The sequence below is a fragment of the Ascaphus truei genome, chromosome 3 (genome assembly GCF_040206685.1).
Source record: "Ascaphus truei isolate aAscTru1 chromosome 3, aAscTru1.hap1, whole genome shotgun sequence".
Classification (NCBI taxonomy): domain Eukaryota; kingdom Metazoa; phylum Chordata; class Amphibia; order Anura; family Ascaphidae; genus Ascaphus; species Ascaphus truei.
In genome coordinates, this window is record NC_134485.1 from 326,005,664 (window position 1) to 326,027,406 (window position 21,743).

The 21,743-nt window shown below is 50.8% G+C and overlaps 1 protein-coding gene across 2 annotated transcripts in view; it reads right to left on the minus strand.

The window, feature by feature from the left end:
- The window catches only part of LOC142489844 (extended synaptotagmin-1-like), an 85,123-nt gene that overhangs the window by 16,720 nt on the left and 46,660 nt on the right, over positions 1-21,743 (minus strand). For both annotated transcript variants that reach the window (XM_075591344.1, XM_075591343.1), the window contains 12 exons: positions 14,344-14,430; positions 14,079-14,228; positions 13,374-13,514; positions 11,925-12,101; positions 11,472-11,554; positions 9,489-9,537; positions 5,553-5,642; positions 5,376-5,471; positions 4,728-4,799; positions 1,850-1,936; positions 1,562-1,708; positions 601-794 (listed from right to left, as the gene is read on the minus strand). In XM_075591344.1, coding sequence (XP_075447459.1) covers positions 601-794; positions 1,562-1,708; positions 1,850-1,936; positions 4,728-4,799; positions 5,376-5,471; positions 5,553-5,642; positions 9,489-9,537; positions 11,472-11,554; positions 11,925-12,101; positions 13,374-13,514; positions 14,079-14,228; positions 14,344-14,430 — 1,373 coding nt within the window. The remainder of the gene's footprint in view (positions 1-600; positions 795-1,561; positions 1,709-1,849; positions 1,937-4,727; positions 4,800-5,375; positions 5,472-5,552; positions 5,643-9,488; positions 9,538-11,471; positions 11,555-11,924; positions 12,102-13,373; positions 13,515-14,078; positions 14,229-14,343; positions 14,431-21,743) is intronic.

Here is a 21,743-nt window from a genome sequence, read left to right on the forward strand (position 1 = left end):
AACACTAGAGTCTAGACGCAAAGTTCACCTTTCCTGTCTTGCCTTTAAATTCTTCATGGGCAAGCTACCCAGCTACCTGAACAAGCTCCTCACCCCTACCACTTGCAGCACTTATCACCTGAGATCAGACTCCAAAAGACTGTTCATGGTCCCAAGGCTCAACAAAGTATCCGGACGTTCCTCCTTCTCCTACTGTGCACCCCAAAACTGGAACAACCTACCAGAGACTCTCACATCCACCACCAGTCTAAATTCTTTCAAATCTAAGGCTGTCTCACATTTTAACCTGGTCTGTAACTGTTTCATACGCTCATAATATATATTTTCTTTACTGTGCATGCAATGTCTTGTATATAATATATACCCTGTTCATTTATGTAACTGTACTTGTAACCATGTATTATTTGTTTTACTCTGTGCCCAGGACATACTTGAAAACGAGAGGTAACTCTCAATGTATTACTTCCTGGTAAAATATTTTATAAATAAATAAATAAATAAATAAATTCCCCATCTACTCATCACGGTCTCTTTTATCCAGTCTCCTGTCCTCTCATATCACCCACCTTCCAGTCTCCCTATGTCCCATATGGCTCTCACCTGTCTGAGTTGGGCAGCCGGTTGCGAAGGTCATATGTGGATGGGTTGACAGGAAAAAGGTCCCCCAACGCAGGCAGGAAGGGGTCTGAGCCCGAATTTTTCAGAGGGCTGGGGGGTCTCGGTGGGAGGGAAGAAGATACAGAGGCGAGGCCAAGAGCGTGGAGCTCAGAGCTGACATTCGGAGAGGCCAAGATCTGAGGGACAGAGGAACGGGATCAGGCAAGGAGATGCGGGATGAAACGTTCTGTTAACTCCTTAAGTAGCAGAAAGCGTCAATATGCCTCTTACCCCACTAGCATTGTAGGGTTTAATGTTAAAGGAAGAGGACAGGGAGGATTTGGAGGCATGATTGAGGAAGGGCAGTAAGGAGCCCCAAGAAGGAACAAGGGAGGAATGGAGGCCACACTACTCTTGGGAAACCCTAGCTCAGGGTGTGTAAGCATTACCGCTCGTCTCTTAAGAAGGGCAGTGATGTATGTGTGTTTATATACTGAAAATAGAGGAACAACAGCGAGGCATGGGGTTTATATGAGAGAAGGGGCAGAGAGGCATGGGGTTTATATGAGATAAGGGGCAGAGAGGCATGGGGTTTATATGTGAGACGGGACAGAGAGGCATGGGGTTTATATGAGAGAAGGGGCAGAGAGGCATGGAGTTTATATGAGAGATGGGGCAGAGAGGCATGGGGTTTATATGAGGGAAGAGGCAGGGAGGCATGGGATTTATATGAGAGAAGGGGCAGAGAGGCATGGGGTTTATATGAGAGAAGGGGCAGAGAGGCATGGGGTTTATATGAGGGAAGAGGCAGAGAGGCATGGGGTTTATATGAGAGAAGGGGCAGAGAGGCATGGGGTTTATATGAGGGAAGAGGCAGAGAGGCATGGGGTTTATATGAGAGAAGGGGCAATGGAGCATGAGAATATCTAAGCAAATAATTAAATGGTGGTTGTGAGTCACTCACCCTCATCTGGGCTCTTAGCATAACCTGGCTTTGGGGTCCAGACGAACTCAGAGGGAACCAGCCATCGAGGGTCAGTGATTCCGCGGTCAGGAGGTCCCAGAGGGGGATCGTAAGAGACCCCAGAGGGTTCTGACTCTCATCTCGAAGCTAAAAATGAAGAGAGATACAGAAACAAACAGGTAGAGAGCGGTAGCAAGAGAAGAGATGGAAAGATGACAGACCCCAGATCTAGGGGTGCACATGAGGACTAAAGAGACAAGAGGACTCTATTTCAGCTCCCACACTTACCTGGAGCTGCAGTGTCTCGCTGTTGGGGTTCTTGATGAAGAATGAAAAGCTTTCATCCCACTCAGGAGAGTTGCTCTTTGTAGTGATCTGTGAACAAAACGCAGAGAAACCTGTTTAACATTCAGACTAAACTCTTTTGGCATCATTTAGGAAAGGGGTTTATGCACTAAAGGAGAGAGGGAGAAATGTTTAAAAAGAAATACCTTCTTTCTTTATAACGCATGTGAAATGGCGACTAGTGAATAAAAAAAAGTAGTGGTACTTCTGCCTGGTAAATAAAGACGTAGTATTGTTACAGTGATCCATAATGAGATACTTTAGCCACATCCTCTTGATGCGTGGAGGTGAGACACATAACAGCACAGCTATACTGTAACTCCACTATCGAGAGCAACACCTCAATCTGCAAAAGGTCACTGAGCAATGACAGAGGACAGAATAGGTAGCACAGCTAACTCTCTATACCAGGGCTGCACAACATGCGGCCCGTCTGGCCTCTCTGTGCGGCCCGCGATGACTCTGGCCGGGCGCCAGTTAATTAAATAAATTTAAAAAAAAAAAAAGTTTTTAAAAAATGGCAGCGATTTATCCCTCCTCCCTCCTTGTCCCTCCCAGCCCCCTTCCTCTCCCTCTCCCTCCCAGCCCCCTCCCTCTCCCTCCCAGCCCCCTCCCTCTCCCTCCCAGCCCCAAGGTTTTGCGGTGCGCGGGGGCAGCAGCAGCCGTGTGTCTTTTTTTTTTTCAATAGCAGGAGATGCCGGGGAGGTCAGAGCATGCAGGGGGCGGGGCTTAGTACCGGGGAGAGAGAGGATGTGCTGAGCTGATCTAGGAGAGAGTGTGAGTGAGTGCGAGTGCGAGTGCGTGTGCGTGTGTGTGAAAAACGGGCTGGTGGGGGGTGGGTGTGTGTGAAAAACGGGCTGGTGGGGGGTGGGTGGGTGGGTGTGAAAAACGGGCTGGTGGGGGGTGGGTGGGTGGTTGTGAAAAACGGGCTGGTGGGGGGTGGGTGGGTGTGAAAAACGGGCTGGTGGGGGGTGGGTGGGTGTGAAAAACGGGCTGGTGGGGGGTGGGTGGGTGTGAAAAACGGGCTGGTGGGGGGTGGGTGGTTGTGAAAAACGGGCTGGTGGGGGGGTTGGGTGTGAAAAATGGGCTGGTGGGGGGGTGGGCTGCTGACAAGTGAGGGGGGGTGGGCTGCTGACAAGTGAGGGGGGGAGGGCTGCTGACAAGTGAGGGGGGGTGGGCTGCTGACATGTGAGGGGGGGTGGGCTGCTGACAAGTGAGGGGGGGTGGGCTGCTGACAAGTGAGGGGGGGTGGGCTGCTGACATGTGAGGGGGGGTGGGCTGCTCACATGTGGGGGGGGGGGTGGGCTGCTGACATGTGAGGGGGGGGTGGGCTGCTGACATGTGAGGGGGGGTGGGCTGCTGACATGTGAGGGGGGGGTGGGCTGCTGACGTGTGAGGGGCAGTGGGGGGGAAGTGATGTGAGGTGCAGGGGTGGGAGAGAGTGATGTGAGGTGCAGGGGTGGGAGAGAGTGATGTGAGGTGCAGGGGGGGGGGAGAGAGTGATGTGAGGTGCAGGGGGGGGAGAGAGTGATGTGAGGTGCAGGGGGGGGAGATACTGATGTGAGTTGCAGGGGGAGGGTGTGATGTGAGGTGCAGGGGGGGGAGAGTGATGTGAGGTGCAGGGGTGGGAGAGAGTGATGTGAGGTGCAGGGGGGGGGGAGAGAGTGATGTGAGGTGCAGGGGGGGGAGAGAGTGATGTGAGGTGCAGGGGGGGGAGATACTGATGTGAGTTGCAGGGGGAGGGTGTGATGTGAGGTGCAGGGGGGGGAGAGAGTGATGTGAGGTGCAGGGGGGGAGAGTGATGTGAGGTGCAGGGGTGGGAGAGAGTGATGTGAGGTGCAGGAGGGGAGAGAGTGATGCGAGGTGCAGGGGGGGGAGAGAGTGATGTGAGGTGCAGGGGGGGGAGAGAGTGATGTGAGGTGCAGGGGGGGGGGAGTGATGTGAGGTGCAGGGGGTGGGGAGATACTGATGTGAGTTGCAGGGGGAGGGTGTGATGTGAGTTGCAGGGGGGGGAGAGAGTGTCATATTGAGGGGAGGGGGAAAGAGTGTCACATTGAGGGGAGGGGGAGAGTGTCACATTGAGGGGAGGGGGAGAGTGTCATATTGAGGGGAGGGGGAGAGTCATATTGAGGGGAGGGGGAGAGAGTGTCACATTGAGGGGAGGGGGAGAGTGTCACATTGAGGGGAGGGGGAGAGTGTCATATTGAGGGGAGGGGGAGAGTCATATTGAGGGGAGGGGGAGAGAGTGTCATATTGAGGGGAGGGGGAGAGAGTGTCATTAAGGGGAGGGGGAGAGAGTGTCATATTGAGGGAAGAGAGACATGGGGGGATTCTGACTTGTGGGGGGGATGCTGACATGGAATGGGCTGGGGGGATGTGGAGGGGGGTATTGTGTGTTTGATGTGGAGGGGGGTATTGTGTGTTTGATGTGGAGGGGGGTATTGTGTGGGAGAGGGGGAGAGATGGGGGTATGAGAGATAGATGGGGAGTATCGTAAAGATTGATAGTGAGGGGTTCTGGGGGAGATATGAGGATGATGATGATGATGATGAGAGGTGCTGGAGGAGAGATGATGATGATGATGAAACCCGTGCGGCCCAAATTTTTTTTCCTTGGAGAAGTTCGGCCCTTCTCGCTTTACGAGTTGGGCAGGCCTGCTCTATACAATGGAACCACTATGTTTCCAATAGCCATAGATACGGCAGGGGATACATCAGCAGAACACCGCTATGTCTCCATACAGGAGAGCAGAGCTCTCCACTTCAGGCTCTTACAGCGGTCAGGGACATGTCAAGCAGCAGACCTATTGCCAGGTAACTACCTTGGTCTTGTAAGTGACTTTCCTCACGGTTATCTCTGCGTTTGCTATTGGGTGTTTGTTTCCTTTCCGCATCTGTTTTTTGGGGGGACATTAAAAAAATGTTAAAAAGACACTGAGGAATTAGAGAGAGAGACTGAGGAATTAGAGAGAGACACTGAGGAATTAGAGAGAGACGCTGAGGAATTAGAGAGAGACACTGAGGAATTAGAGAGAGACACTGAGGAATTAGAAAGAGACGCTGAGGAATTAGAGAGAGACGCTGAGGAATTAGAGAGAGATGCTGAGGAATTAGAGAGAGGCGCTGAGGAATTAGAGAGAGACATTGGACATGATGAACAGAGAGTTGTAAAAAACATATAAGATTGATGAACAGACAAAGAAAAGTTAGAGACAAAGTAAAGAAAAACAATGTAAGACAGAACGAGATCAGAGATCTACAGAGTGGAAAGTTAGAGGACAAGATAGAATGCAGAGGAGTTAGTGACAGGGGCAGCAGTATGTCTGGGAGGGGGATCGGGGAGGATCCAAGAGTGAAAGAGAGACAGAGAACAGCAAGAGAGAGAAAGTAAGAAAATAGAGTCAAAGAAAGTGACTAAGAGAGACACTGGTGGGAGTCAGAGACATACAGCAGCACTGGGAGGTTCTCACCGGCAACTCGCTGGCTCTTTCTAGGTAGACCCAGAGGAGGGCAGTAGAGAACTCCTCGCTGTTTGCTGGCTGCGACAGGCTGTTCATCATCAGCACCTGAAAAGCACACAGCTCTGATCACCACATCCCGGGGATACAGAGCAATACTCATAGCACACGGAGGGGGGCAGCACATACCTGCTCCAGCTCTGCAGCATCCGTAAGGAGACACAGGCACTCGACCCTGACATGCAGCCGCCCAGACTTTACTTCCTCCAAGGGAAGCCACTGAGGTAAGAGGTGTGTAAGGGAATGAGAGAGAACAATAACTCAGTGCAAAGTGACTGCCACTTTCAGGAGGAAATAATGACTAGTTAAAATGACACAGGCACACACACACACACACACACACACACACACACACACACACACACACATATATATATTAGCATGGCACACATTATAGCTTGACTTCGCTGCATTTGTCTTTTTTCTCCTTGTAATCATGATTTCCACAGCTGGTTTGTCTTTTTTCTCCTTGTAATCATGTTTTCTACAACTGGTTCGTCTTTTGCATCCTTGAATAACTATTATGCACCATTATGATGTGATCAGTCAATGAATTACTAGTTAAAGTTTGCTTGCACTAAGTCGCTGAAATCCCTAATGGTCACATGACCCGTGACAAAACGCGTTGGGACTGTTCTCACTGCGTGTTACGTCACCACGCAAGCGCTGGTTGCAGATCTTGGAGGAAGTCTGCAGCTGTTTGTATGCTGTAGTTAGGAGACTTTGCTGGACCTTGGCTGCCAGTCTCCTCACTCTTTCTCCAGATCCATATTGCCTGCACCAAGACCCCTTTCTGCCTCGGGAGCATCGCAGATGACTGCAGCTTGGTGCCGTTTGCCCTGTGATGGACTCATTCCTCACTACCTTTGTGAGTTTTAACATTTTGTTTTTGTTTTAATAAATTTTTATACACAGATTTACGCTATGTGGTACACGCTTTTTGAAGTGAAACTTCTCTGCTGGGACCTAGAACATTTCATGGCTCAAATCTCCTTCACGGAGACGGAAGTGTGTAACGGAAGTGACGTCATTGGACTGTGTTGGCCGTGCATGCGCAGATGATCACTGCACGCACATGCGCAGAAGCGTCCAGCGCTGCACGCACATGCGCAGAAGCGTCCATCGCTGCACGCACATGCGCAGAAGCGTCCATCGCTGCACGCACATGCGCAGAAGCGTCCATCGCTGCACGCACATGCGCAGAAGGCACAGAGTTGAAACTGGCAGTGAACAACGTGCTGTATTATAGTGTATTGGTGTTTTGTCCCCAAACACCCCTCTCTCACACAGGCATAGTTACACAGACCGATAGCAAGGAATCTCCAGCACACACTAATATGAACAAAACCCAAACACTGAAAAAAGTACCCAAGTAATACTACAAAAAAAGCAACATAAGAAATATACACAAAGATAACAAATAAGTGGAACATTTATTCTATCTTGTTCATACCCGGACTCGGTACTAAGATATCAAAAAGCAAGAAAATTCGTCAAAACAAACGGAAAAATGATCAAATAGTGGGCCTGTTATTGGTTTATGGTTGGGAAGCTGGGGGTTCTCCCCCTCCTTGCACCATTGTTTTCATTATTATTATTAGGTGCGGATCCATACCATCATTTGTATAGTTACTAACACACTGACACAGCCACTTATTTCAGAAAGCTCTGCACAGATCAGGAGTTTCCCACCATTAGTACTACAAATAAATAATAATACTATACACTGCTGTGATTTTGAGCGCACATGTTGCTGTGGAAGCGAGTAAGACAGAGACAAAGAAAGCCACTACAGGTATAATAAGCTTCTCCCAAAGGGAGAAGCGCAGGGATTCACTTTCTGTTTTGCACATTTGTATGGCCATTTCCTTCACTAGCTGCATGCTCTTTACATGGAGAAGCGCAGTGATTATCTTATACTATATTAGTGAAAGCACTGTATGTTTGTTTGCCTGCCTGCCTGCCTGCATGCATGCCTGCCTGCTGGATGTCCGGTGTCCCTAGCGGCAATCTCATTGGTCCCTTGGCCCGCCCGCCCCCGCACACCTCTCATTGGCCTCACACACTCACACCACCCCCTTGGCCCGCCCCCCACACCTCTCATTGGCCTGAGGCGGAGTGACGGGCCAAAGGTCCAAAAAAATAAAAAACACACACACACACACACACACACACACACACACACACACACACACACACCTCTCTCCCCTCTCCAAATCACCTTTTCCCCCTCCCCAGCGGCATCACCTCTTCCCCCTCCCCAGCGGCATCACCTCTTCCCCCTCCCCAGCGGCATCACCTCTTCCCCCTCCCCAGCGGCATCACCTCTTCCCCCTCCCCAGCGGCATCACCTCTTCCCCCTCCCCAGCGGCATCACCTCTTCCCCCTCCCCAGCGGCATCACCTCTTCCCCCTCCCCAGCGGCATCACCTCTTCCCCCTCCCCAGCGGCATCACCTCTTCCCCCTCCCCAGCGGCATCACCTCTCCCCGCTCCAAATCACCTCTCCCCGCTCCAAATCACCTCTCCCCGCTCCAAATCACCTCTCCCCGCTCCAAATCACCCCTCCCCGCTCCAAATCACCCCTCCCCGCTCCAAATCACCTCGCTTCCCGCCTCCCCGCTCCAAATCACCTCGCTTCCCGCAGCTGCCACGCGGCGCGTAAGATGGCGGACCCCCTTCCTCCCTCGCGGCGCCGAGTCAGACGGTGGCGGCGCCCGGAAGTACAGGTAGGTGTCGCTCCCCACCTCCGGCGCCAAACGGAACTGAGAAAGGGCGCATCAACTGAGGTGTGTGTGTGTGTGTGTGTGTGTGTGTGTGTGTCACTGTCCACTGCCCCCCCCTCCTGTCCACTGCGTCCCCCCTCCTGTCCACTGCGTCCCCCCTCCTGTCCCCCCTCCTGTCCACTGCCCCCCCCCTCCTGTCCACTGCCCCCCCTCCTGTCCACTGCCCCCCCCTCCTGTCCACTGCCCCCCCTCCTGTCCACTGCCCCCCCTCCTGTCCACTGCCCCCCCCTCCTGTCCACTGCCCCCCCCCTCCTGTCCACTGCCCCCCCCCCTCCTGTCCACTGCCCCCTCCCTCCTGTCCACTGCCCCCCCCCCTCCTGTCCACTGCCCCCCCCCTCCTGTCCACTGCCCCCCCCCTCCTGTCCACTGCCCCCCCCCTCCTGTCCACTGCCCCCCCCCTCCTGTCCACTGCCCCCCCCCCCTCCTGTCCACTGCCCCCCCCCCTCCTGTCCACTGCCCCCCCCCTCCTGTCCACTGCCCCCCCCCTCCTGTCCACTGCCCCCCCCCTCCTGTCCACTGCCCCCCCCCTCCTGTCCACTGCCCCCCCCCCTCCTGTCCACTGCCCCCCCCTCCTGTCCACTGCCCCCCCCTCCTGTCCACTGCCCCCCCCTCCTGTCCACTGCCCCCCCCCTCCTGTCCACTGCCCCCCCCCCTCCTGTCCACTGCCCCCCCCCCTCCTGTCCACTGCCCCCCCCTCCTGTCCACTGCCCCCTCCCTCCTGTCCACTGCCCCCTCCCTCCTGTCCACTGCCCCCTCCCTCCTGTCCACTGCCCCCCCCTCCTGTCCACTGCCCCCCCCTCCTGTCCACTGCCCCCCCCCTCCTGTCCACTGCAGGAAATGCAGGGGGAGGAATCCATGCCTTTGAGGCGCCCCCCCCCTCCCTTTGACGCCCCCCCCCTCCCTTTGACGCCCCCCCCCTCCCTTTGACGCCCCCCCCTCCCTTTGACGCACGCACGCACACACTGACTGACGCGCACACAAAGCCTGACTGACGCACGCACACACTGACTGAGGCACACACTGACTGTGTGTGCGTCAGTCAGTCTGTGTGTGTTTGTGTTTCTGCCTCAGACTCACTGACGCGCGAGCAAACACACAGTGACTGACGCACACACGCTACATGAAGCTGTAAAGGAGGGAGGGGGGGGACTGGATTGATGTGAATGGGGGACAAACAGAGAGAGGGGGGAGGAGAGAGAGGAACGGGAACATTACATCCCGGGCAACGCCGGGTCTCTCAGCTAGTATATTTATAATAAGCGTCACCCTCCTCCCTCTCACCTCATCAACGGTTTTCATTTTAAGGACTTTCTTCACACCGATGTTACAGCTAGAGACGTCGGGAGACATGAAGAGAATAAGGGAGAGACAAGAGATGGGAGCAAAATGGTTCATTTTAAGGCACTATATTCAGCTAACACTGTAAGGCTCTGGCTAAGACCCTAATACAATGCTGTGAAGTGTCTTCCCTGGACAAGGTAAGATTTTAGTCCTATTCATTTAAATGAAGATGAACTTCTCTTCAGTGCTGGGAAGTACAGATGGGCCACGATTCAAATTCCCCCTGTGCGGTACTTGGAGCGGGTGCACTGCGACCCAAGTGCGGCCAAGTGCAGTGCAGGGGGAATTTCCCATAAGGATTAACACAGTGGGGTGCCGCAGTTGGATGAGGAGGATGAGCCTTCATCCTTGCAAAGGTAAAATACACATTGATTGACTATAGGGTGCCCATTGATAGCCACATTGGCAATCTGTGCCCCTGTTGAGTACCTTTAAAACCAGAGACATAACATAAAACACAGACAAAGCTCAGTGCACATCCAGAAAAACTTATATACGGTACAGTGCCTAAATATACATGTATAAATAACTAATAAATAAAATGGTCTTTTAGTTTAACATTTTGGCCAAATTGTTGTAAGCCCTTGAGCCAACTGCACGGCAGACCATGTTTCAAGGGTCCCTACACTAATATAAATTCTTAATAACCTGTGCATTGCCAGGAAGAATGATTTATAATAAATCTGTCATTATTAGTTGCAAAAGTTCTAAGTCTGATTGAAGCTTTTATTAACCTGTACATTACCAGGAAAAGCACTCTGTAATAGATTTGTCACAATCACACTGCATGCAGGCAAGTTCCCCTGAGAGTGGGAGATGCCATGGAGTGAGCTTTTAACCATTTAAATGTGGGAGGGAGTGGGCTTCAATTAGGTAGGAGGTTGCCACCCTCCAATCAGCTAAGACTAGCTGAACAAGAATTATAAAATATACAGAACACCTACAAGCTCATATTGAACCCCCAAAATACCCACAACATATATAAGCATATAAGTTTCACAGAGGAGTGCTACTGAGCATGGCAATATATATATTTAAAACCAGAGACATAACATAAAACACAGACAAAGCTCAGTGCACATCCAGAAAAACTTATATACGGTACAGTGCCCTGTTGAGTACCACAGTGACAATCAATGGATTTATTGGCTAGTGTTTGTTTTTATTGTATTGTAATATGTACAGTATTTTATTTACTTTGTGTTACTTTTTTTTATGCAACACAAATGCGCAAAAGCGTTCTTATCCATATTTGGCTAATAGAACTATTGCCCATTACTGTGTGTGGGGTGGGTTGTTGGGGGTAGAGGGGGTGCCCAGTGGTTGCCAATGTGGCTATCAATGGATTAAATGGCTTGTGTTTGTTTTGATTTGTATTGTCATTTGCATTTTATTGTAATGTGCGGTACTGTATATTTGAATGGGTAAAAGTGTTATTAACAATATTTGGCTAATAGGGCTATTGCCCATTCCTGTGTGTGGTGTTGTGGGTAGAGAGGAGGCGGGGGGATGCAGCTCCGGAGATCACATGCTTAAATCCTAAATATAAAACCAGCACAATCGCCTATAAGAGCTGTGCAAAAAGAAGGACCTCTTCTCTCTGCTCAGCTCTCCCAGACTGGTGCAGCCCGGTAGGATTAACGCAGCAGGAGTCCCATTCAAAAGCATTGACCCCCGCTGTGGTAATCCTTATGGGAAATTAGGCTACTGAGTTTTTGGGCATGGGGAAGCCGCGATCGGGCTACGGTCAGCTTCAGGTTCCTTGCCGCCAAATGAATAATACTCCATCTGTAGCTTCACAGCATTTTGGATCATGGACGACTTCCAAGCAGCAGAGGCTTGAGTTACGCATTAGCAGAATTACAGAGCCTAAGGATAAATCCTAACAAGTGTCAGCAGGCCGGAGGTTAAGCAGATACTGACCTTCCCAAGAAATCATCCTTGTCCAGATCCTTATCAAAAACTTTAAACTCAATGTCTTGTCCTGGAACATCAGTGACCAAAACCTGGGGATAAGACATGCTGTTCTGAGATTACCTACAGTGATATGAGCCTCTGCCTGTGACATACATGACTTGTATATTTATCACGCGATAAAGTGAAAATAAAAAAGTTGTGTATGCTATGTATGCGTCACCTGTTTATGTCAGTATATTATATATACGATAATTTATCTGTATGGAAACCTTTTGGCATCAAAGTTGGGTTGGAATTCACAGACATGTGTATGTGTTACTGGTACTCTGCTTTCCGAGAGGATGTATGTATCTGTTTATATGTGAATCCTCCAAGCTCAGTGTGCATACAAGTGCAGTTTATAAATCTGTGTGACTTATGTTGTGAGTGCTTGTGATTACATAGGTTTATGTGTTATACCTCAAAGGCCTGCTCCCAACGTGGGTTCAGGTTTTCCTTCACCACTCTGCTGTGCATGCTTTTGCCTCCAGCTCGTATCACGGTGTAAGGGTCTGACTTCCCTTTCATCATCCCACCAAGGAAGTTATCTTTAGCAATCAGGTTCTCTGCCTCCAGCAGGAACACACGGAGCACGCTCTGCAGAGATACAGTGTCACTATACACACAGGATGTCGAACAAAGCAAACACTTGTAGATATAGGGGTCTGTCTACAAAGGTAATTTTGGAGAAAAACTGGAGCATTTTCATCCCGCGTCAATTTATCAAAATACGTTGCTCTGATATTACCCCGTCTGGCCCAGCTTGTGACTTTAGCAGTGTCAGTAGGAGGATTACATGGTGCACTTATTATAATGAGATGCATCACATTCTGCATCTCTCTGTGCCGTTCTTCTCTCATTATGTCAATAATCCACCAGCAGAGCCGTGATGTACTGCACCAGATGTAAGAAACGGTTCCAACACCACGCACTGTGCTCCATAAAATGGAGCAGCGCATCAAAACATACTTTTCTCTGCGTTGACACAAACGGCGTACAGAGTATATAACAGGGCTGAGTTCACATTGATCTCAGTCTTGAGAAAGGTCAAACTGGGGACTAAAACGCGGACAATAAATTTACATTATTATTGACGTGTGCCTCTTCCAGAGTTAGCCAGAGAAGTTTATATGCCTCTCCGGTTTAACGTAACACAGAAAACATGAAGGAAAAAATAAGGGCATGAAGAGCAAAACGTGATGCAACCCACTAAGAAAATATGAGCAAAGTAATGCCTATTTCTCCATATGACCATTCCCATGTCATCAGGTAGAGTGTAAAAGAACCATGGCCCATGTGATTCTCTAAATGTTTATATAACAGAGAGAACACCATCTTGGAGCTTGACTTATGGTCACATTTGAACTTCGAGAGTACAATTAAAATCACAAGCGCATGGATAAACAGACTATGTGGTACTAGGACAATGTACAGACACATCTCGTTTTGGTGTCCTTTTGGCCCTATACATTGTGACAAAAACACTGTACATAAAAACAATGGGGGTCTTTCGGATCATGTAACATGCATGTTCCCCCCTCCCCCCCCCCCGAAACAATACAATGTCAATAAACATAATGTATGTTACTCTTCAGTAGTGTAGTTGGTAGGGGAGTATTAGTTATGGATTATTTTGCAGGCAGTGATATCTCTTAATGGACCATCAAGAATTCGGGGGACCTCACGTGTCCCTTCGTCTGGGTGACTTCACTAGTTCCCTCTTTCAGGAGATCCCACAAGTCTATTTTAAGAGTCCGTTCTTGAAATTTTATGTACAACTTATATACATTCACACGAATGTATTAAGAACTCTCCTGACGGATGCCACTACCTGCAAAATTATCCATATGATTAAATCTCCAGGGTTACCTCACTAGCAAACTTCTCAGTAGGGCTGGTTCTCTTGGGCTTGGGTGGCATGTCCACACTGGATCCGACTGTAGTTTCCTCAACCATGGGGCTCTCTGGATCCGGGGTCCCAATCGGGCAAGTGGGGTCCAGATACAGAATCTGTGGGTAATAGGAAAATGGAAAGCTCTCAGATCCTTGGCAGAAAAGTGATGTCTTGCTAGTACCAGATGTAGGCAAGTTAACATTTTGACTGCCTTCTTCCAGGCACAAAAGCCTGCCATGGGGCATCTGGGAGAGGAATCATGATAAAGCACCATAACAGCGATCACATAACCCTCTCTCAAAATGCTTGAGGGACTTTGTGTAACTTTATACATTTCGGTGTTTATTAAAGTGTCAATAGTGTAATGCCCTGCACGTCTGGTGGGAGAGGAACACATTCTGGGGTGCTCGGATGGCCTCTGATAGACTAGTAGTGCACTGCTCTAGAAGTCTTTGTCAGAAGGTGCATTAACTGTGTTGCACAATTAAGGGAAGTGATTAATGGGGTTGGTCTCTGGCGTGGGCTGGTAATTAATGGTGCAAGTTTGTTGCATGGCAAAATGGTTCGATGCTCTGCAGATTTCAAGCTGAGGAGGGCATAACATTGCTGGTCTCTCATTCGGAGGTGTTTAATGGTACAATCCTCTGCAGGTGTCTGTTGGGAGGTGTTAACACTGTTACCCGCATGACGAGTTTCATGTAGATTCGGCTGCTGGATCCGGATTTCTCCAGCTGAAACCACTGGTCTAATATCAGGTGGTCAGCAGACAGGAGGCGGCCCAGCGGGAGGGACAGAGAGCCCAAAGAGTGCTGGCGGTCATCATCTTTCACCTATGAGAGGGGACAGAATTCTGTATGAGGAAACCAGGAGTCCCGCTCACCCAGCACAGTATACAGAGGGAGAGACGAAAAGAGTCAATATTGCTCGCCTCGTAACCCATCTCACCTGGATATCTAGGTCTTGCAGGCTGGGATCTCGCAGGAAGAAGCGGAACGGCTCCTCCCAAACAGGGGAGCTAGTATTGTATACAGTCTGTGGGAAGAGAGAGAAGACGTCTGTATACATTTACTGAGCTGTCAACGGGCAAAGCAGCTGCGGACTACATTGGAATTCAACAGCTGCTCTATGCTGCACCCCACCGCAGTATGTACAGAAACCCTGGAGTGTGTCGTATTCAGACAGACAGAGGGAGAGGCGTAAGGAAGGGGAATGGAGAAAAAAAACAATGTGGGGGAAAAAAATGGGAGTGAGCATAGTAAAACCGCTATTCATCATCTGGAGACGAGAGAAGTTTACTGACCATATGGAAAAGAAAAAGAGGGGAACAAGATGTGTATAGAAAAAGAGATAGATGTACTCACCATATACAGGTAGATACAGGAAGAGAGAGATATAGGGGGCTATTCATTAAGTTGTGATTGTGCCAATCTGGGCTGTCATGGAACAGGATTCCATATTGTCTCCTTTTGCAGCGTATGGGATTCATCTCCCTAGTTTAAGCTGCCTGTTATTTCCCCTGTCTCAGCAGCTTGCTGCATGTGAAAAGGCAACATTTTTGATACACATGTTGTTTACTCAGACATGGCCAGTGAGTTGCTATAGCAACCTCAGCCTTTCTCTCAGAATGGGCTAGTCTGCTCTCTCCCCCTCTGCCTTGTTCACAGATGGTCTGTCCCCAGGCTATCCTGTTACCCAGAATTCCCTCACTGCTTCCTTTTACATTTAACACTGGCTGAGTGAGTATGTTTTCTGTTTACTCTCTACTGGCAAGGCCTCATCCTTTTCACCTTTCCCCACTATCAAGCGCACTCACCATAGAGACATTCTCCCACAACACCATCATCCACAAGTGCCTTTGTAAATCCATGCTTTTCCCAATAAAGTGAAGAAAGACAAAACTTGTTGTGCTTGTAAAAGGAACGAGTTGAACCTATCTGGGCTATTCATACCACACATGACTCTGGCCTCAGAATAGTGAAAAGGAGACCGTGTGTCTTGGAGATACACAGGAGCTGCTACTCAAAGACTTTATGCTAACACAGAGCAGTCTCTGCAGACTGACAAGCAGCAGCCTTACTAACAACAATCAGCTTGCACTGCACACAGCCTGCAGCAGTACAGCTATCAGCTTACACTGCACACAGCCAGCAAACAACCTTGCACACAAGGCAGCAGCTTTGCAGACAGACAGTGCATCTTACACAGGACTTGATTGCCTTTCTCTGTCTGAGTTCACCCACTGCACAGCTCTATAGTGAGGGATTACCATCTCACCTTAGGCTGGGGCCATATAGGGGGTAGCAGGGCTGAGGCGAGCTGACGCTGAGGCGAGCCTGCTGAAATATGCGCGATTTCATGCCCATGCAGGCGAGCCAGCGGGCGCGATCGGGAGGTGGGGGGAGACTGAGGGAGGCGGGGCAGTGACGTCGCTGGGCCAATCACCCGCGACGCATTGACGTCAACATCACGGCGCCGTGACGTTGACACTGCTCCGCGCTGATTGGATGTTTTCAGCTGACAGCGCTCTGAAAAACAGCTTGGCTGTCGGCTGAAAAATCCAGCGCCTCAGCACGCCTGCGGACGCTTGCATGAGCTCCCTCTAAAGACATCCTCATGGAGAATGCAGGGGCTCAGCGCGGAGCGTCCGCACGGCTCAGCGCGGCCTCCCCTGCTATGGACTCGGCCTTACCCTGCGCACGTCCCCACGGCCAGCGCCACCAAGGGCCACGCCAGAGGACGCTCGCCAGGACACGGGTCAGAGCCACCAGACACCTGTGAGTACAGCTACCCCTACGCTGAACGCTGCAGGACACCGCTCGGCATCATCTGAGACAGTCGCCCACCGCTGACGCAGGTAAAAGACCGCATGCCACGCACTGGCTAAAGGCTTACACACACCTACAGCATGGCAGAACTCAGAGCCTCACCAGACATCACGCAGGAGAGTGACCACTCAGACACAGAGACCGCTGCGCATCTGCAACAGGCGCACGCAGATGCAAGGCCTAAACGGACAGTCACACTGACACAAAAGGTACGCGAAAAATATGAGACTGACATTGAAGCGCACCACGCTAAATTAGAGTTGGCCTGGGAAACAACCACACTTGGGATATGCAATGTCGCCGGCGCTGGTAACTATGTACAACAGCTCGAGCAGGCAATAACTCAATTGAAGATAGATCACTCGCGCTACCAAGCACTGTCACAGGCATATTTCACCTATCTAACAAGAACTAACACGGAAGATAGCCTGCGAGAACGCAACCTGCAAAAGGTGATTGACCTAGAACGTGATGGTATCATGTAGACCGCCATCACGGACGCCCAAAGCGAGAGAAAAGAGCTCCTCTTGGAGACCGCGTCACATCGCTCTAGCACATCTAGACACTCGTCTGCCGCCACTGCTACCGCCGCTGCCGCCGCGCGGAGGAAAGCCGAATTTGATGCGGAACTAGAGGCCCTAAATCAAGAGAAGGAAGCCGCTGCCTCCATAGCCCAAGCTGAAGTCCTAGAAGCAGCCGCGAGACAGGACGGCGGGGAGCAACCGTACAGACGGATAGCCTCAGAGGATCCAGCCCAACGCACTGAAGACTACGTAAGGAGCCTCTTCAGTGTAAGTGTAAACACCAGCGCACCATCTCAACACGACGGGAGCGATACCACAGACACCGAAGACTTGCTAGGTTCACGTGGAGAAGACGCCGTTCCTTTAAGGGTACACGCTACCTGGGATAGCCACAGCCGCAACAGTGATCCACATGCCAGCGCGCACACGGATGCACTACAACAGGCTCGCAATCCAGGTACACCCACACGGGAAAGTACAGTCCCTCACACTGACCGGCAGTCATCACACGTCCACGCCAAGAAAGAGGTGACCGCACGGACCCTCCCAGCAACTACCTCAGAATGCGACCAACACGCCGATGTCTCAGGCCTGACAGACCTGGCCAAGTACATGATCCGGCGTGACCTGGTGCAAACAGGACTAACCAACTTTGACGACCGTCCCGAAAACTACTGTATGTGGAAGTTCGCGTTCAAGGACGCAGTCAAGAGCCTGGACATCTCAGTTAGGGAAGAACTCAGGCTGTTAGCCAAATGGCTGGGAAAAGAATCCATGGAACACGCAAGGAGACTTGGTGCAGCAAATGCGAACCACCCCCAAGTAGGTCTTGACCTAGTATGGGAAAGGCTAGAAGAGTGCTACGGCAGCCCCGAAGCAGTCGAAGATTCGCTCTTCAAAAGAGTCGACAGCTTTCCCAGGATCACAACTAAAGACTACTCGAAGTTACGAGAGCTCGGGGACCTGCTGCAAGAGCTGGAGTTTGCAAGAAAAGACCATTCCTTAACAGGTCTCAACGTCCTAGACTCAGCTCGCGGAGTGAGACCCATCTTGGAAAAGCTACCCTACAACCTTCAAGAAAGATGGATTTCACAAGGCTCCAAATACAAAAGGGAGAAGCAAGTCGCCTTCCCCCCATTCTCATTCTTCTTGAGCTTCATCCGTGAAGCGGCAAGGACAAGGAACGATCCCAGTTTCATCTTGGGTGCGCAAACCACACACAGTGCAAGCAGCCTGAGGAATAAGAGACCAGTGGCGAGAAACGGTAACACTCAAACACCCATCTCGGCCCACGATCCAAACTACTCCCGATCACTCGGTCGCCGGAGACGAGGAACCAAGGGACCCAAACAGGGAATGTCCCATACACAAGAAGCCACACTCACTTAACAGGTGCTTTGGGTTCAGGATGAAGTCCTTAGAGGAACGCAAGAGGTTACTCAGAAAATTCAGAGTTTGCTTCAGGTGCTGCGGTTCCACGACTCACCTAGCCAGAGACTGTAAAGAAGAAATCATATGTGCAGTGTGCAAAAGTGACAAGCACGTAACATCTTTACATCCAGAGGCGCTGTCACCCCACCAACTCAACAACCCAGCCTCCATAGCGGAGCATGGCAGGGAGGAAGGAGAAGGACAGCCAACATCTGTCATGTCTCAGCGCACCAAGTTTTGCGGAAAAGGAAGTGACAAAATGTCCTGCTCCAAAATATGCCTTGTCGCAGTGCACCCCCAGGGACAACCTGAGAAGGCTATTCGGATGTATGCAATCCTCGACGATCAAAGCAACAGATCATTGGCGAAGACGGAGTTAACTTATTCAACTCACAGGACAATGCCTCACCCTACACCCTCAGAACCTGTGCAGGGTCAACTGAGACAACAGGGAGAAGAGCAAGCGGTTACGTCATACGTTCAGTGGATAACAGCGTGAAGATAGCTCTCCCCACACTCATCGAGTGCAACCACATGGCCACAAACAGGGACGAGATTCCCACACCAGACATGGCACGCCATCACCCGCACCTCAGAGGAATAGCCAACTACATCCCACCGGTAGAACAAGGCGCCAAGATCTTGCTGCTGCTCGGTAGGGACATCTTGAGGGTAAATAAAGTCCGTAAACAGCGTAACGGACCCCACAATGCACCATACGCCCAAAGACTTGACTTAGGATGGGTGATAGTGGGCAACGCGTGCACTGACAAAGGGCACGGACAAGACTATGTTGACGCCCGCAGAACGGTGATAACAGAATGTGGACACATCCCTCTCTGAACCATGTCTTGGCCATCTCCAAGTGACAGGAGGGCCAAGTGAAGAGAAGAGAAGGTCATACCCCTGAGATCGACAAGAACATCCTCACATCAGGGGGATGTGACAATGGCCTAGGATGCTTAGTGGTTAAGACAACCAAGGATAACGAGTCGACTCCACCGAAGGAAGAAAGTAACCTCCCGAAGGTGACCGACAAAAGGATCTCCCAAAAGAAAAGAAACAATCAGACAGTTCCCTTGAGAGCAATGACACAGCTGAGACGTATAGCCATTCCTCTCCACAGAGTATCAAGCGACAAGGCAGCCAGCTGGCATAGCCGCAAAAGATTGCGCCCTGCAGGTGAAGCCACAGTGGCAAAAAGACTGTCCTCTCGCATGTCAAAAAAGAGACAGTCGCAGAGACATTTCACAAAGGGATTTACAAGGACAAAAGAGACTGTTCTTCATTCTGTCCAAGGAGGAAACAACCTCCTGACGGCAGTCAACAAAGAGACACAAAGGAGTAACACCAAGATACGTGGAGACGTAAACTTCCACTAAACCCAAGAAAACTAGTATTACATCTAACTGGGCAATTGGGCCCAACAATGATCAGACAGAACAGTGCCACCTAAACACACGAGTTCCCTCTCCTAGTTTTATAAACAGACTGCATTAGTATTTTCCCTGGAATTCCCTACCATGCAACATCAGACTCTCACCCAGCTTTCAGACATTTAAAAACTCACTGATAATTCACCTTTTCAAGGAACCCTACTCGCCATACCTCTAACATCCAACTCCAGGTGATAGTGCTGAGGTGAGTGAAGCAGCCTATTTTGATCTGGTTTAATACTGATTGGCCAATTTAGTTAAACAGCAATTCTACTTGTTGCCAAGTAGAATAAAGAAAAACCAGTCAAACAAATATATAAAGGGAACCAACAAGTGCACTGTAAAAAATGCACTTAAAAAAGAAGGGTTAACTCAAAAGAACCCATGATGGGGGATACCGAGCAGAGCACCCCGCCTAACGCCTACTAGGAGGCAAACTCCGAAACCGTCCCAGCGAACTCGGCGTACGTGAACTCTGCCCGAATACGGGAGTGCACCAGCGCCCGGAATACTGCCACGATGTTCGTTGGGACCCCCCTCTCCAAACACTGCTTCCTGGTCTTGTAAATGGCTACCTTAGCCACTGCCAGGAGCAGGTTGACTAGGAGATCCCTAGGCTTATTGTCTCGAGAAAAACATAGGTGCAGGGATGCACCAATATAGGTGCTCAGAAATGTATAAAAGTTGCTGGAGAAATATCTCTTCCAAATATGAGTTGTAGGCATAAGGCAAAGCTGACAGGGCGCCAGGGTCTCTAGTAATGATGTGGCTCCCCAAGAGCACTATAATAACATGTTATGAGACTCACCCTTGACCAGCTGTAGATGCCGTGCCCGTGATGGATGTCCCGGTGTGTAGCACCGCCAACCCTCGAACGACTCGTCCGTCGTGAGGGCGGTCAATGACCGGCGGTGTGTTGAGTGGCCTCTGCTCCAGCAACCCGGCGTGCGACCGCAAATGGCAGATAAGAGGCGTCTTCTCTTATCTGCCATTATTGTCTCGAGACACTGGGCACCCAAAAATAAAAAGACGAGGGGAAAAAAAACAGCCAGAACTGCAGAAGAAGGCTCCTCAAGGTGGATAAGAGGGGCTGCAGTCTGGCGCAGCTCAGATAAATGTGGAATACGGACTCCCGCTCGCCACAGAAGGGACAGGTGGCGGGGGAGTCCGTGAAGTGTGCCAAGTACTCTCCTGTGCTCAGTGCACCGTGGAGGACCCTCCAACTCAAATCCCCGGCGGGGCGGGGAACCAAAGCTGAATAGAGCTCTCTCCACCGGGGTCTCTCGCCCTCGTTCCCAAGAAATACCCACCTCCAGATGGTATCTGGGCGGGTGACAAGGGCGAGGTAGTGCACTATATGGAGCACCAGAGAATACAGGACTTTCCTCGGCATGCCGCGGAAACATGCCGGGGACATATCCCCCAACCTGCTGAGGTTGGGGGAGATAGGAGGCCGAGGGGGTTGCCGTGGTTTGGGTTCCACGCAAAGAACCGGAGAGCTGAAGTTGATAGGTTGACAATGCTCTCCGATCTGCAAAACCCCCTCGATGAAGGTGCGTGAGTCGGGGTGGATTGCATCTTTAATCTCCCGGATCAAACGACGAGGGACACGGGCAGTAAGCATACCCATACGGGGCGCAAGCACCTCTGCGCTTACCCAGTCTCGCCGCTCATAGTCCAGGAGATCCCCGATTCTGGTCACTTGCGCCAGGATTAGCCGGCGGCAAATAGAGGGTGAATCCAACATCCGAGCCCCCACTGCCGGATTATACAGCAGGGGCTCGGCGAGGAAATCAACCCCCACCGCCTGTTCCTTCCTGGTCGCCGAGACCAGTTTCCAGGCCTTTAATAAGTCCCGGTAGTATGCCGGCAGCTCCGAGAGGTTTCTTCCTAAACCCTCGGGCCTGATGATAAACAGTTGCCGGTCATACCTCATACTGCGCAGCTGGCGAAAAAAACTGGTCGCCAGCTGGCACCACTGCGGAGACGGATCCGAGAATAGGTATCTCTGCAGGTATTGGAGGCAGAAAGTGTGTAACTGGGAGCGGACACACACCACTCCCTGTCCACCCTCCTCCAAAGGAAGGCACGCAACCCCCACAGAGACCCAATGCTTCCCCATCCAGAGA